This window comes from Gallinula chloropus, assembly GCF_964237585.1.
Source record: "Gallinula chloropus genome assembly, chromosome: 28".
In the NCBI taxonomy this organism is placed as follows: domain Eukaryota; kingdom Metazoa; phylum Chordata; class Aves; order Gruiformes; family Rallidae; genus Gallinula; species Gallinula chloropus.
The window spans coordinates 3,556,128-3,571,851 of record NC_140113.1 but is presented as its reverse complement, the minus strand read 5'-3'; the positions used below and the strand labels follow the sequence as shown (position 1 = coordinate 3,571,851).

At 64.7% G+C, this 15,724-nt stretch overlaps 2 protein-coding genes across 2 annotated transcripts; both read right to left on the bottom strand.

Moving 5' to 3' along the window:
• Positions 1-29: 29 nt before the first annotated feature.
• Positions 30-2,527, bottom strand: OCEL1 (occludin/ELL domain containing 1; the record flags this gene model as incomplete). The annotated part of the gene is made up of 5 exons (XM_084276148.1): positions 30-547; positions 1,130-1,352; positions 1,445-1,596; positions 1,910-2,037; positions 2,515-2,527. The coding sequence occupies 5 exons, from the start codon at positions 2,525-2,527 to the stop codon at positions 431-433; spliced, it is 633 nt and encodes a 210-aa protein (XP_084132274.1). The 3' UTR covers positions 30-430.
• Positions 2,528-3,881: 1,354 nt separating this feature from the next.
• On the bottom strand, positions 3,882-15,307 carry KCNN1 (potassium calcium-activated channel subfamily N member 1). The gene is made up of 10 exons (XM_084276408.1): positions 15,173-15,307; positions 10,746-10,849; positions 9,134-9,571; positions 8,950-9,045; positions 8,438-8,856; positions 6,004-6,145; positions 5,774-5,884; positions 5,542-5,669; positions 4,715-4,784; positions 3,882-4,445 (listed from the first exon to the last, which is right to left on the bottom strand). The coding sequence occupies exons 3-10, from the start codon at positions 9,512-9,514 to the stop codon at positions 4,173-4,175; spliced, it is 1,620 nt and encodes a 539-aa protein (XP_084132534.1). The 5' UTR covers positions 9,515-9,571; positions 10,746-10,849; positions 15,173-15,307; the 3' UTR covers positions 3,882-4,172.
• Positions 15,308-15,724: the final 417 nt, after the last annotated feature.

Here is a 15,724-nt window from a genome sequence, read left to right as displayed (position 1 = left end):
AAGCCCATCACTGTGTTTTATTAAGGCCAGTTCTGCACCCGCTGTCCCCGGGGGGGGGAAGGAACAGACACACTGGGGGTGCTGGGGGTGTGGGGGTGTGGGGTGGGGTGCTGTGTGCTCTCCCCAGTTTCCAGGGGGTGAGGAGGGGGGCACAGCCAGGTCCTGGCTCCCACGCAGGAACAGGCAGCACCCACCGAGGACCCTGGGCAGCTCTGTGGGGAGCAGGGGGCCACGAGGCTCTCCAGGGGGCACAGAGGATGCCAAAACCAGCAGCCCGTGGGTTTGCTCTCCATATGCTGGGTGGTTTCAATGGTGGGTGCCGGCTGCATCCCTGCAGCATCACACCCACCCACCCCCCCCCCACCAGCACTCAGCCCCTGGGGTCCCCCCCTTGGGTCACCGTCCCACGGCGTTGGTGTGGTGCAGGGGCTCAGGAGACAGCGCTGTGGTGGGTGTCACAGTCATACTCCTGGATCCGTGCTTTGATGTGCGTCAGCTTCTTCTTCAGGTAGTCACAGCGCTGCTGCTTCTCCAGGAAGGCCAAATCCTGCCAGCCAGACTGAGCTGAGCCTGGAGGAACCCTTTCCCAGCACTGGGGTCCTGTGGTGCCCTGGAAACCACCCCCCCACCCCCCAAGGATTTGGGATAGGGGGAGGCACAATATGGTGCAGCAGCCCCCTGGGTCCCCAGCATGGGAAGTGGAGCCTGAGCCCTTCCCTTTCTCACCCTCTTCCTCCTCACATACAGGTGCCAGACACACCCACCCTGTTCCCAGCCTGTGCGGCAGAAAGATGCATCCTGGAGCCTTGGGGGCTCAGCCTGGCCCTAACAAGGCAACAGGAACTAACGAGCCCAGGGGGCTGAAGGGCAGCTGGTCTTCCTGCAGCGCCACATGGCTAAAACCTCGCCCGGGGTGAAGCTGAGAAATACAGTTGCTCATTCATTCTCTGTCTTCCTCTGAGCACAGCTCACACCTCGCAGCTGCAGATCCCCCTCCAGTGCCCACCCCCACCCCCCCACCCCACCCCACCTCACACTGCAGCCCCCTGACAGCATCCCCGCAGAGACCGGCCAACTCATCACACCCAACACCACTCCCAAACCAGACGGCGCCTGCTGAGGGACTCACCGTCCTGCTCCGGGTGTGCTGGGGCAGCTGGCCCATTACAGCTCCCAGCTCACCCAGCCTTTGCCACGAGGCACGGACCTCCTGGAGCAGCTCCGTGTATTCCGCCAGCTGGTCCTGGAAGACGCCCTTGTAGCTCTCCCGCTGCCGGGGGCTCCGTATTGCTGGGTACTTTCTGCACCACCACAAGGCCACCAGGATCAGGGACAGAGAACCTGGGTGCTGCCTGCACACCTGGGCAGGTAGGACACTCCCAGTTGGAGCCCCGGACTCTGTGACACCCCATCCCATCCCCGGCCCCATCCCCAAAAGACTCACACCACGTAGTCTGGGATAGCGTGTGGCTGATGTGCTGGCCTGGGGAGGGTGGACACGGGTCCTGGCTTCCCCCTGGGGACCCTTCCCGGGGGTGTCCCCAGTGGCACCACTTCATCCTCAAAGATGACATGTCTGGTTTGGGCTGGGGGACCCTTTGGGACACAAGGGAGAGGCTTGAGGCTGCACAGCCCCCTGACTGGGGGATATGGGGGGTGGGCACCCACTGTTGGCCTTGCTCCTGGTGACTGCAGAACTCCTGGGGACCTCGTGCCTCCAGGTCGGGGGGGACAGGGCGCTGCCTGCCAAGTAAACAGCCATGGTGAAGAAGATGAGAGCAGCTGCTGTTGAGGAGGGGCCATGGCACAGCCCCAGGATGATGACCAGCCAGGATTTAGAGGCAAAGTGGGGCTGAACACCTCCAGTCCAGCCTGGAGAGGCTCAGCACCCCAGCACCCGGCTCCATACCTGGCAGCCCTGGATCTCTGGTGGGATGGGTGGGCTCAGCCATTGGCTCCCTGCAGCTTGGGGGCCACGGGGGTCCCTTGGGCACATCCTGCACCTGCTCCTCTTCTCTGCCTCTGGGCTGAGCCCCGCTGGAGAAGAAGCCCCAAGACAAGTGGGAACAGGAGCAAACCCCCCAGATCAGGCGTCACCAGCTCTCTTCGTGTGCCTCAGTTCCCGGGTGTCCGTTCCCCCCACCCATTGATCACAGGGGATTTATGGGTGGCCACTGGCACAGGAGCCCAGCAGCGAGCTCCAACTGTGCGCCAGGGATGTCACCTTCCTTGTCCCCAGGGCTGTCACACCATCCGGGCCCATCAGCGAGTGGAAAAGCACCCACTGGTGCTCCCAGCACCCAGGCTGGGCAGGAGCTGGGACCACTTGATCCTCCCCTAGGTAGGAGGAGGGGAAGGGTCCTTGCTGCATCACTGCTGGCCATCCCCACCACGCCAGACCCTGCAAATCCTGCCAGACTCACATCAAGCCCACCCTTCCCATTGCCCTCCCACCCTCTGTCCCCATGCCAGCCCCTGCAGGACAGCATCCAGTCCCCAAGCCCCTGCCATTACCTGCCCGTCTCATGGTGGGACGTAGCCCTGGGTGTCACCACAACGTCCCCCAGCCACCACCACCGACCGTGACAGGCACCAGCAGTTAAACATTAACAGCACCGTGCCGCCCCAAAGCACAACACAGGGCCCTGCGTGGGCAGGATCCCAGAATCCCAGAATCCCAGGGGTTGGAAGGGACCTGGAGAGCTCATGGGGTCCAACCCCCCTGCCAAAGCAGCTCCCCAGCTCATACTGCACAGGTCGGTGTCCAGACAGGGCTGGAATCTCTCCAGAGATGGAGACTCCGCTGGGTCCTGGGCTCTGGCCCCTGCCCACTCCCACCACCCCCTGCCCCAGCACCCTGCCCTTGTTCTGGGTTTGCAAAGGGTTGGGGCTGAGCAGCACTGTCACCCCAAGGCTGCATCCTTAGCCCCAGCACCCACCCCACAAACAGCCCCCACCCACTACTACGAGACCCCCCAAACCTCCCCCAGTACCAGCAAGAGGGGGAGCTGCAAGTTCCCAGACCTCTCCATGCACCCCCCCCCACCCCACCGAGGGCTTGGAGTCCACATGTTGGGCTCATCACCCCCCCTCTGCAAGGTTTCCAGGGTGGGGGGAGCCTCTGCAGTGAGGGGACCTGCAAAGATCTCTCCCAGAGCATTCCCCCCCTCACTCTTCCCCCCCTCCCTGGGACCCCAACCCACCCCTTTCACCGGGCAGGGGTCCCACTGCCATGAGCAGAGAGCGACGCATCCAGTTCAGCCTCCTTTAATGTGCACCTCAGCTCCCCCCTCCCGCCCCCCCCAGCCCCACCTCCACACTGAGGGGCCTGACTGGGGAACAGGACCAACCCCAGGGGGGTCTGGGGCTGTGGGGGGGTCCTGGAAGAGGGTCCTTGTTCACCCCGCTGGCAGAGGGCTGGGTAGAATACTGCATCCAGGAATCTCACAGCACTTTACAATGGTCTGTACCGTCCCGTCCCCCTCCCCATCCCTCCCTCCCCACCCCCCACCCCCATTTTACAGATGGGGGAAACTGAGGCACAGAGAGGTGACATGACTTTGCCAAGGTCACTTCGTGGCAGAGCCAGGAACAGAGGCCCCTACCCCTACCCCCCCCCTCCCCCCCAACTCCTCAAGAATCCTCAACCCCTGGGGTCCCACCCTGCTCTCATCACGGGGGAGGGAATTGCCTCCCCCCACCCCCCAACCTCTGCACCCTCTAGGCAAGACCCCAGGCATCCCCCCACCCTATCCCCAACCTCCACCCCCCACACACACTTGGTGAGGGGAACCCCCAGAACCCTCACATCACTCAGGGCTCCTGGCTTCTCCCCCCACCCCATCCCACCCCCAGGGCTGTTCCATCCCTTCCAAGGGCTATTCCATCCCCCACCCAACACACCTACTGCACCCACCACCCCCACAATACTCTCCCCAAAAAGCCCTCCTGGAGGCCAGGGCTCACCTCCCACCTGGCCAAGGTGGGGTGGGTGGGGGTGGGGGGGTGGCCACAGGACAGCTTGTGGGGGGTGAGGGGGGGGGTATCTCCAGCCTCACGCCAGCACAGTGAACGCAGGAAATTTATACAGGGCTTTACAGAACAAAGCTACTAAAATCAGCCACACGATGGCCAGACATAAAGAGGGGCCCTTGTACCCGCCCCCCCCCCAATTACCCACTGTCTGAGGAGGTGGGGGGGGCGGTGGAAGGAGACCTGGGGGGTCGGGTAGGGGTACAAGGGGCTGTGGCGGAGCAGAGACGGGGGGTCCAGCTCCCCAGGAGCTCACGCTGCTGCTGCCCAAGGGCTTGGCTGACCAGGCCCGGCAGCGCCAGCAGACTCAGGCCCAGCGCCTCCATCTTGCTCTCCAGGGCACCCAGGCGCTTCTCCAGGTCCTCGTTACGCTCCTGCAGCTCGGAGACCATGTCATACATGATGTTCTGGGTCTGTCAGGAATTGAGGGACACACACACACACACATGACACAACACAAGCCGTGGTGATGGTCTCAGCAGCAGGAATGCCTCCCCCCACCCTACCCCCCCACTGCCCCATCCCTGGGGGTGTTCAAGGCCAGGTTGGATGGGGCCCTGGGCAGCCTTGTGTAGCTCCAGGCCTGGAGGTTGGTGGCCCTGCCTGTGGCAGAGGGTTGGAGCTTTATGATCCTTGGGGTCCCTTCCAACCCAGCCCAGTCTATGGTTCTATGATCCCTCACCTTTGCCAGGTCCACCAGTGTGTTGGCCTGATCGTTCAGCTTCCGCTGCTCCATCTTCACACTCCTCAACCTGTGGAGACATGGGGGAGCAGGGTCAAGGTCAGTGACACCCTTATGCACAACCCTGCCCTCCCCCCATCCCAGCATGCAGCCCCCTCACCCAACCCCACAAGCACAGCCTCTGCCCCTCCAGTTAGGACCCCACCCCCCCCACTCAGCAGACAGCCCTGGGGGGTGTGTGCACCCCCCCTCCTCTCCATCCCCCCCCCCCTAATTTGCAGCAGCCAGCCCATGCAAACGGGAGCAGATTTGGGGGGGGGTGGGCAGCCCCGCGGGGTGACTTACTTCTGAGCTCTGCAGGGAGGGGGCAGAACAGAGACAAAACACAACAGCAGGTTTAATACCACCAGGAAGAGCGCAGGGAGACAACAGCAGCCACAGCACGACCACCCTACCCCTCCTCAAGTGTGTCCCCCCACCAAGCAGGGTGCCCCTCGGTTCCCCTCCCCTCGCAAAGCAGGAGGCACCTGGAGAGGTTGCAGCCCCCAGCCCTGCTCCAGGTGAAGCCACATCAAGCCTCATCCATCGGGTACCCCTGGGGTCACCCCAGCATCAATGGGGGGGGGGGGATCCCCACTCACCCAGAAAGCAGCCCCGCAGCAGGGACAGGGACCACCTGGCTCCCAACCCAGGGTGAGGGGGTGGGGAGGTTCAGGCAACAGGGGCACAGAAGGGAAGGATGCGCCCGGCTTTCCCTCTGGAGCCACAACAGGGGAACAAAAATAACAAACCTCCTCTTAGGAAGCAGGTAAAGGTTTGGCACTTACTGATGGATGGCTTGGAGGAACTTACGCTGGTGTTTCCGAACTTTGGCATGGTCGATCTTCTTCACCAGCTTGGTGTGTTTGTAGATGAGCCACGTTTCCCTGAGTACGTTGGCAGCAGCATTTTTCACCTGGATGCAATGAAGCACTGGGGTCAGGGCTGGAGACTGGTCCTGTTGCTATGGGTCTGGGGGTAAGGGGGGGGTGAGGGGAAGGGGGTAGGGGAGTGTCTTACCCGCTTCGTTAGCTGCGTATCCATCATGAAGTTGTGCACGTGTTTCTCTGCTTTGGTGAGCTCTAGCTTTCTGGCCACAACGGCAACAACCAGAGCGGTGCAACCAGCACCCTACAAACACAGACCCCCCCATAGTGAGGGGAGTCGGGGGCACAGGAGTCATCACCCTCCAACCACTTGCCCCCCTACCCACCCACCCACCCACCCACCACCACCTCCCTGGTGCTCACCATGATGCCGGTGAGCAGGCACACGCCCTTCCCACAGTAGGTGTGTGGCACCATGTCCCCGTAGCCGATGGAGAGGAAGGTGATGGAGATCAGCCACATCGCCCCCAAAAAGTTGCTGGTCACCTCCTGCTTGTCGTGGTACCTGCCCGGGGTCGAGTGCAGCTGCCGTCACTGCACGGTCCCAGTCCTGGCATGTGCCCCCCCGCCCCCCCTCCAGCCCCCTGCGGTGCTGCTGGCTTTGCCACACAGTTTTTAGCCCCTTTCCCAAATGGCAGATGCAGCCAGGAGAGTCCCCAAGATCCTGGCCGTGCTGCCAGTATGTGGGGGTCCCCAAAGTGGCTGGGGACCCCCCAGGCACGCTTTGGGGACGCCAGGTGCAGCTGTTCTGGATGCAGGCACTAGGGAGGAGGAAAACCCCAGGCTGGCTGGGGGGGTGGGGTAGGGGATGAAGAGGTGACAGTTGCAGAGCAGCCCCCACACACAGATGGCAGCAACCCCCGTCCTCCTGGAGAGATCTCAAAGCACAGGACATGGGTGTCACCACCAGACTGCCCCCCCTCCCCCCCAACCCTGGGGAAGGGACACCCCACAAGCTCCTGGGTGCTCAACAAGCTGCCCAGATCCCCAAGGGCACCGCAGGGGGAGCGGGGGACACTGTGCTTTGAGATTTTGTGGCCAGCACCGATGCCACGAATGCAGACAGCTGTGCCCCCCCACCCCCTCCCCAAGGGACCCCTCGAGCACGGCTCCCACCGCTGGCTGGGATGAGCCTGGCTGGGGGACACGGAATGGTGGGGGGTGAGGGCTGCCAAGCTGGGCAGCGGGATGGGGGCATGCAGGGAGCAGCGGGGAGCTGGGAAAAATAGGTGCCAGAGGGGTGAGGAAAGGGATGAGGGGAGCTAGGAGTGAGCCGGGGTGGTCTGAAGCGTGCGGTGAGGAATTTAGGATTGCTGCGTCCCTCTGCCCAGCACCCTGCACACAGCCACGCGGTTTGGGCTTGGGGCTTGGAACCTCAGCCGTCACCAAAGGATGCAGCAGGGGGATGCTGGGGGGGTTGTGGGGTGTGTGGGGTCACTCACACCCCAAACTGGGCTGGCATTGTGGTGCCCATTGGGGAACCCAGCCCTGCTCCCTACTTGGGGCTGAGCTGGTCCCAATTGGGCTGGCAGCCCAAGGATGTCACCTTGGTGATGCTCCCCGGGATGGAGGCCTCAGTGCTCCCTGCTCCCCCCATCCTCCCCAGGAGCATGTAAACTGTGAGTGTTGAGGAGGGGAAACACCGAGCAACAGCAACCACCAGAGCTGCCCAAAAGCCCTTTGGAGACTCAGGAGAAGCCTCTGTTGCAGAACAAGAAGGATCCAGTGGCTCCTTTCCAGCTGCTCCAGCTCAGCTCGGCTCTTTGCCAGGGTTTTTCCCCCCAGGGGCCACCCTGGAACCCACAGCGATTCCTGCAGCAAGCCCACCCACCCAAGAGCACCCTCAGAGCCCGGCCAGAGGGACTTACACTCTGCTCTCCCCACCCTCCCATCCCTGGCACACTGCGATGGGACTTCCAGCTCATGTCTGAGGCCAGGCTGGGGACAGTGGGTGCCCGGGTTAGGGCACATGGGATTGGGGGGGATCAAGGGGTCGGAAAGCAGCTGCTGAGGTTCCAAGCAGAAAAGGGCTCCAGCCCCTTTCCATGTCCACAGCCTCTTCGCTCCCCTCCCACACCCCCCCCCAACCCCTGCCAAAACCCTCCCAGCTCCCCCCCAACCTTGACCCCCGCCCCCCACCCGCTGGCTGCAGCTAATCCTAAATTCTGGGTAGCACAAGCCTGGGGTGGGGGGGACGTCCCGTGCAGGACGCGCTCTCGGTCCCTGGGGTGACTCACAGTTTGTCCCTGCGAGCAGCAGAGCGGTCAGGGAGGGAAAATAAGAGCAGTTAATGCGTGTCCCAGGGGGAGCAGCTGAGAAGGGGCGAGCACGGGCAGGGTACCGGCACGGGCATCCCGGCCCCAGCATGCCAGCCCCGGCATCTCCGTGGGTGCAGCTGAGGAACACGGGTCACATCCTGTAGGAGAGCTCGGTCCCAGTCTGGGAGACAACCCCCATCCCGCCTCCAGCTCCTCCTGGCCGGACCCAGCAGCAAGGAAAGGTTCTTGCCACATCCCTTGGGGGACAAATGGGCTCAGAAGGGGTCTAGGGACAGCCTCGGGGGCCGGACGCCCCTGCCTCACCACAGCAAGTGGGTTTTGTTTGGCAAAACCATTGTGGCCAGCACCCAGAGTGCAAGGGTCCCACTGAAAAGGGACCAGAGAGCAGGGCCTCTTCTCCAAGGGGTGACTTCTCCTCCCCAGGGTCCACACCGTGTGTCCTCAGCTGCACCCTAGCCCCACACCCAGCCCCCTCCCCAAGTCCCCATAGAGCCCGGTTGGGGAGCATCCCCCCGTACCTCTCGCAGACACGGACTGTCCAGGCAGCAATGATCCAGGAGGAGATGCTGAAGACCAGGAGGACGGTGCCGGGGCAGATGGTCATGAGGGTTTTCATGACAAAGCGGGTGTTGAAGTTGATCTTGTTGAGGGCACCGATGCTGCGGGAGGAGGCGTCGGTGAAGAGCTTGCTGTGCAGCAGCATGACGCGCCCAATCAGGTACAGCCGCAGGAACATGGGGATGGAAAGGATGATGTCCACGTCGGCATCAGCCACCGAGGCAGCATAGGTGAAGGCCAACCGTGCTGTCCAGGTGAAGAGGTACTGGCCAGGAATGGGGTGGATGGCGCAGACAATCAGCTCCAGGGCAATGAAGAAGATGCGCTCGTAGGTCATGGCGATGCGCCAGTCGTCGGCACCGTTATCCACCATGAAGAGCTGTGAGGTGGGAAGAAGTGGGCGGTGGGTGGGCAGAGGGACCTCTGGCGTGTCTACGGCCCCGGTGAGCACCCACCCGTGGGTGCCCCTCACCTGGATCTCCCTGGCGTGGTACATGACAATGAGCCCCAGGAGGATGACGGTCGAAAGGCTGATAAGGCATTTCAGTGCAAACGAATACGATGACTCCTGTGAGGGGAGCAGGCAGCGTGAGCCTGGCCGGGACCCCCCCCAAAACCCCTTGACCCCCTACCAGCCCATCCCCTGCACCCCTGACCTTAGTGTAGACGCCCCAGGACAGCTCTGTCTCCGTGACCATGACCACAATGCCAAACATCCCAAAGATGAGGGCGTAATCGCTGAGGCGCTTCCGCTTCTCGAAGAGGGCTCGCCGGTGCCCCAGCTTGTACCCGATGTTCTGGTTCCTCCGGGGTCCCTGTCCCCGTTCCTCGGACGCATCCTGACCTGGTGCCGCCGCTGATGAGCTGGGATCCGGATGCCCGGACTGCTCTGGCCGTGAGACCACCACCTCAAGGCCGGGTGGCCGGCGGGGCCGCAGTGGCTGGGTCTCACCCTCCAGCGGGTGCAGGGTGCAGGCGGAGGCGCTCAGAGGGCCCCGGGGCCGTGCCACCCCCCCATTGTACCGGCAGCCACTCATGGCTCTGGTGGGGAGGAGGCCGGGTGATCCTGCATGGCTCAGCGGCGCAGGGGGGACCTGCAGGAGAGGGGACAGTGTCGGGTGGGGGGGGGATCCCCGGGATCAGCATCCTCATCCCACCCGGCATCGGGCGACATCTGACAGGGCACATGGTGCCCATGTGCCAGCCTCGACCACCGCGGGGATGCGCCCTGCCCACGGGGGTCGCGTCCTGCCCACGGGGGTCGGTGCCGCCCCCTCTGCAGCCTCCCGGGGGGTGTGGGGGGGAAGCAGCGAGGACGGGGGGGGTTCCGACTGATGCCAGTTCCTGCTCGCGGCTCCGGGACGGCCCCGGTAACGGGCTCCAGCTGCGCAGTCCCGCCACCCTCCGACGTCCCCGCCGTGCCCGGGACTCCCGGGGCCCGGTCGCCCAGCGAGCTGAGCTCAGCTCGGCTCAGCTCAGCTCGGCTCGGCTCGGCTCGGCTCGGCTCGGCTCGGCTCAAGCCACCCCTGCCCCAGCCCGCTCCCCGCTGCCCGCTACCTGCCGCCGGGCCGCGCCGGGCCCCCGCCGCCGCCGCCGCCGCCGTCGCTGCCGCCGCCGCAGCCCGGCTCGGTCCCGGGGGCGCGCGGCGGCGGGACCGGAGATGCTCGGGGGCGGGGCGGGGCACCGCATTGGCCGAGACAGTCTACGCCCCCCGTGACGCCACGCCCGACACGCCCTTCGCCACGCCCCCTCCTCCCCCCCCCGCCCCCCCTGCTCCCCCTCCATGCGGTCCTGGCAACCCCCCCCCGAACCCCCAGACCCCTCCCCTGGAGTCGCACCCCCACATGTCTATCCCCGGCCCGCACAGACCCGCCCCCCCCCCCCCCCCCGCAAGCTCTCCCATGCACCCCCCATGGACCCCCATCCCAACCCACACCCCCCCACCCCTGTGCACACCCTTCAGCCCCGCAGTGAGACCCCCACCCCATGCACGCCCCCGCCACCCCCCCTACCCTGTACGATCACTGTGCTGGTCCCCTGCACCCCAAAACCATCATCCCTCATGCACACCCCCCCAGCCTCTCCCACCATCCTCCCCAGACCCCTGAGTATGCTGCCTGCGGCATCCCCAGCGAGCGTCCAGTACACCTCCTTCATCATTCCCAGTGCCCCCCCCCCAACACCCCAACACCCGTCCCCTGACACCGCGCCACCTCCCTGCACCTGCACCCACAGCCCTGCCCACCCCGGCCCCTTCACACCCCTTACTTGCTTGGGCTCCGGGGGGGGACTTAGGGCGTTAGGGGCTGTGGGGCCGGGACTTGGTGTGGAGGGGGTCCGGGGGTCCAGGTGCCATGGGCTTCCCTCCACGCCTGGCCAGAGAGGAGATGCAGCGTTAGCAGGGGTCCCCAACCCCCCCCCAGCCACCGTGCTTGGGGTGGGGGGATGTCACCCTGTCCCCTGTCCCTCTGTGCACCCCAGGGCTGCAGGCAGCAGTGGGGCTGTGGGTAGGGGGGCTGCTGGTGCAGGACTGAGTCCCCCCCAGCAACCAGGGGACATGAGCAGGACTCGGCAAGCAGAGCCATGTTGTCATCTGTGGGTTTGTTACTGGCCTGTGGGTCAGGGGGAACACTGGGTAGTGCCAGAAGGGCACCGGGGGTCCAAGGGCTACCACAGCCCCCCCACATCAACAGCCCTCCCACCCCCCCAGCACCAAGATCCCCACACAGAGCCCATGGTGCTGGTGACACCGGCAGCACTGTCCCAGTTGCTCAGCCAGACTGGGGCTGGTTGCTGCAGGGCCCCCTTGCACAAGGAATCTGGGGAGGGGGGGGGATGTCCCTGCAATCTCTGCCCTGGCCCCTGCAGTGGGGTTGTATCCCTCGGGTGAGGGGGGGTGTCTCTCTCTGGATTTCAGACCCCCCAAGTGCCTGAGTCCTGCTGCAGCCTGGCCTGGTTAAAGCCCAAACAACAACCACCGGTACTCCCAGTTCAAACACCACCACCATGTCCACATCCCTCCCGGTGCAGGGACATCCAGGAAGCGGCTGCTGCCACCAGCATCCCCCCATCCCCTGGGATGCTGGTGATGATGGGGGAGGCTGCAGGCTTGGAGACCCTTCTCCATCCCCCGAGGGGGATGCACTGGAGCCAGGGAAGATGCTTTCCTGCTACCTATGGCAGCAACGGCTGTGTGGCCGGGCTCCAGCACCCAGCTGCTCCCCAGTGTGTACCGGGGCCGCTGGCTCCCCTCCAGAGCCAGATCATTTTCTCTCCATTCTGCCAAATTTATTGCAGGAAAATGGGCTCCAATTTCTTTTTAATAGTCCGTCAGGGAGAAAAATACGCAGCGGGCAGGAGAGAGGGGAAGTGGTCTCCTTGCAGCTATAGCTGGCCCCCCGGCCACCTTCACCATGGAGGTGTCAGAGATGCCAGAGCCATGCCAGGGTGTGGCAAACTTTTTGGTACCTCGAATGGAGTTGGGGAAGCTGCCCCCAGAGCCCTCCCAGTTGGATGACAGTAAATATTTTATTAACCACCACTCTGTGGTCGTTTCACTAACAGCTTCTATCAATGGCAGCATAAATGGGCCTTATTAAATCTTCCCCCTGTCAGGACATCGATAGGGATATGCCCGGTGGGATTCAGTGCCTGGAGGGTTGATTAAAAACTGTGAAGCCCCGAGGGGGGGTCCCTTGTTCCCATGGGGACACTGGCTGCATCCGCAAGGGATGCTCAGGTGGATGCAACACAAGGGGACCAAGCGTGGTCCTCCGTGGGCATATCGCAGGGATGGGGATGTGGCAGGTGAACACACACCCCCCCCACCCCAGGCCAGGGAGATTGTCCATGGCCACTGTGTGTCCTTCAGCAACAGCCCCGAGCGTCCCAGCCCTCGGCAGCTCCCACACCCGGAGGCTGGTGGCGATGCGGCAGCCGGACACCCACCGCCGCAGCCCCGGTGTCTGCACGGTTACCGGGTGCTCCTGCCACCTGCCGCCCCCGCGGCAGCGCTCGGGGCTGGGACACGGGGACTGAGGAGGTCTCGTTTCATGGAATGGGGGGGGGGAGAAGGGGGTCGGGGGGGCTGCCTTGGGTGGGCATGGAATGTCATAGGGTTTAAAGAGGAGCTGGCTGGGAAGGACCCTCTGCTGGGGATGGGGGGGTGAAAGGTGTCCCCAAAGGGGGACACCAGCCAAAGCAGCACCCTGTCACCCTGCAAGGAGCAGGGACATGGGAAGGGGACACACACACACCCCACACACACCCCCCCCCCAATGATTTAACCCCTCCACGGCTGGGCTGCAGCAGGCCCCACTGCCCAGGGGTGGTGGTGGGGTGGTGGTGGGACCCCCCCCCCCCCTCAGCTCCCCACATGCCCCAGAGCAGCGTTGCTGCCTGGGAGCAACTGCAGAGGAGGAGGGTGCAGCTAAAAATAGCAGCGGGCGGCCGAAAGGCTCCTGCCTGGTGATTTATTTATTACCCTCTCACTAATTCCTGCCTGGGAATCACGGTCCTGGGGAGGGTGGGGTAGGAATTTGGGGGAGCTGTGGTTGCTGTGGGGGCTGTGCCTGTGGGTCCCACACCAGCAGCCAGGCGACACGGCCACGGTTTAGTGGGGAAGGAGCTGGGGAACCAGGGAACCTCCCCCCATCCACCACTGCTGTGGTGGTGCAGGGGGGACGGGATGCTCAGGGCAGCAGAACCTGGGGTGGGACCCCCTGCCTGGGGCTGCAGGGGCTCCCTGCCAGCTGGCATGGGGGCTCAGGGCTTGCTGGGTGTGTCAAGTGTGTCAGACACCTTGCAGCTCCCCAATGCTCCCCAATTCCCCACGGTGGCCCCAGTTCCTTGGGTGGCCATGGTTCCTGCTGCTGCCAAGCCCTGACCATATGTCCCAGGCTGGAGAGCATCTGTTGGTGGCGGCAGGAGTCCCCAGCCCCCGCAAACACCCCTACCCACCTGCTGGCACAGGGCTGCGCAGGGACGGATGCCCCTGCCACTGCTCTCCCAAGGGAACGGCAAGGGGGCTGAGCCTGCTTTGGAGGGGCAAGAAACCATCTGAGCTCCCTAGGGCTGGCACAAGCACTGGCATGGGGCCCCCCGGACTCCCCAAAGAGCACTGGGATGGCTCAGCCAAGCCTGGTGGCTGAGGGACCCCTAGTGATGCCAGCGGCCAGACCCTTGTACCCAACCTCTGCCCCAGTACCTTGAGGCCAGTGCAAGGGGCAGGGGTTGGGCAGAGCCCAGCACCAGGATGATTTGCTGAGACAGGATCTGTCCCATTTCCAGACATGGGGCTGGAAGGGGGTGTCTGAAGGTCCCATGGAACAAGTTGGTGTGGGGTGGGGAGGCATGTGGGCTGGCACATGTGTGGAGACACCCGAGGACACGTGGGGACACCAGAATCTCCCTGGCCCCGCTGTGCTGCAAGGGAATCCCCAGCTTGTCCCAGGGTCTCCCAGAGAAAAACCCTCCCTTGATCCTCACTGAGATGCCAGGGGGCTGGATTTGGCCCCAGAGCGACAGCTACAGGGGTAGCACCAGTGTCCCCAGGGCTGGCAGAGGCATCTGGGGTCCCTCCAGCACACCCAGCCCCAGGGGGACCCCAGCCCTGGCCCTCCCACCTCAGGACAGGACACACAGATAGGGATACCCTCCCTGCACGGAGCCGAGTGGGTGCTTGGGGCTGGGGGTGCTGCAGGGTGTGTGTGGGGAGGTTTGGCCTCCCCACAACCCCCCTCCACCACCACCACTGCGTCGCAGTCCCCAGACAAAGCCGCTGCGCCGGGTTCTCCTGCCGCCTCCCCCCACGCAGCTCGGCTCAGCCGAAGGACAAAGCCGATCCGCCTGGCTGCCCCCACCGGGTCACCACAGACCTGCCCCCCCCGGGGCTGGCTGAGGGGGTACACGGGTGTCTCTCCAGCCCTGGGGACTACCACAAGCCTCTGAGAGAGGGGAGTCCTCCGAATCTCATGTTTGAGGAGCCCCACGGCTGCACTGTGGGGCGGTGGTCCCCACCGCTGTGGCCACCATGGTCCCTAGTTCTGCCTGGGGTGCCTGGGTTGGGGGTAGGGGGGGGTGCCCAAGGTCACAGGGAAGGTTGGTTGAGCCAGGGAGGACCCACGGCTTCGACGGCTGCACCGTGGCACACCAGGCACTCCCTGGCATGTTTGAGGCCACAGGCACTGTGCAGTGCCAGAACCTGGAGGGAACCCCCAGCACCAAGGCTGGAATTTGCACCAGAGCTGGCATGATGCGTGGCCCCAAGAGCCCAACAGCCCCTGTTATCCCACCAGCTGCCCCAGCATGGCTGGCTCCTGGGGTCACAACCAAACCAAGCCAGGCTGCTGGCAGCACAGGCTCTCCCTGGACTCAGTGAGTGTGGGGCTGGCTCCCCTGCCCACAGCCACCCCAAGGCTGCAGCCCCCGCTGGGGCTGTGTCATCAGCCAGACCCCCGCCACCGAGGAGCACCCCCCACGACCCTCCATTCCCCTTCACAGCCCCACCAGCACCGAGCCCCACTGCCATCCCCTCACTGCTGCAGCTGGGGATTGCCCAAAGCAGCTCTCTGCCTCAGGCAGGGCATCCTCAGTGTGTCCCCCCCCACTCCCCCCTACTCAGGCACCCAGCCACAACCGGGGGAAGCCGTCCCTGGGGGGGGGTCCCCGCTGCTGTCCCCCCCATGCCCGCTCACCTGCCACGGTGCTATGGGGAGCGTGGGGACGAGCCGGGGTGCTGTGGGGGTCGTGGGGACATGGGCCAGGGCGCTGGGAGCTGCAGCTGCTGGCAGCTCCCTGCGCGCCAGAGCAGCAGTGGCGATGGCAGCCGTACCCGGGTGTGTGTGTGGGAGCCGCGGGGGGGGGGGGGGGGGGGGGGGGGGGGGGGGGCCGGGGGCTTCCCCGCCCCACGCCCCCGCATCCCCCCCCCCCCCTCCACCCCCTACTCCCCGGCGGGAATTGACCTTGAGGCCGCAGCACTGGCACAGCATGGGGGAGGAGGATATTTTTAGCTGGACAGTCACTCCCATGATGTCCTCATTGTCACCACCATGGCTGCTTCCAGCGCCCTGCTGCCCCAATCTGCCCCCCCCCCACCACCACCACACCGGGTACTCTGGGGTACCCAGTGGGTGAGGGCAGGGGCAGCCAAATGTGCTCAGCCTCTGCCCTGGACCACCAGAGCCTCGGGGGCAGCCCCCCCCATGGCATCCCCTTCCCATAGAGCTGTGCTGCCACAGGGCATCCCG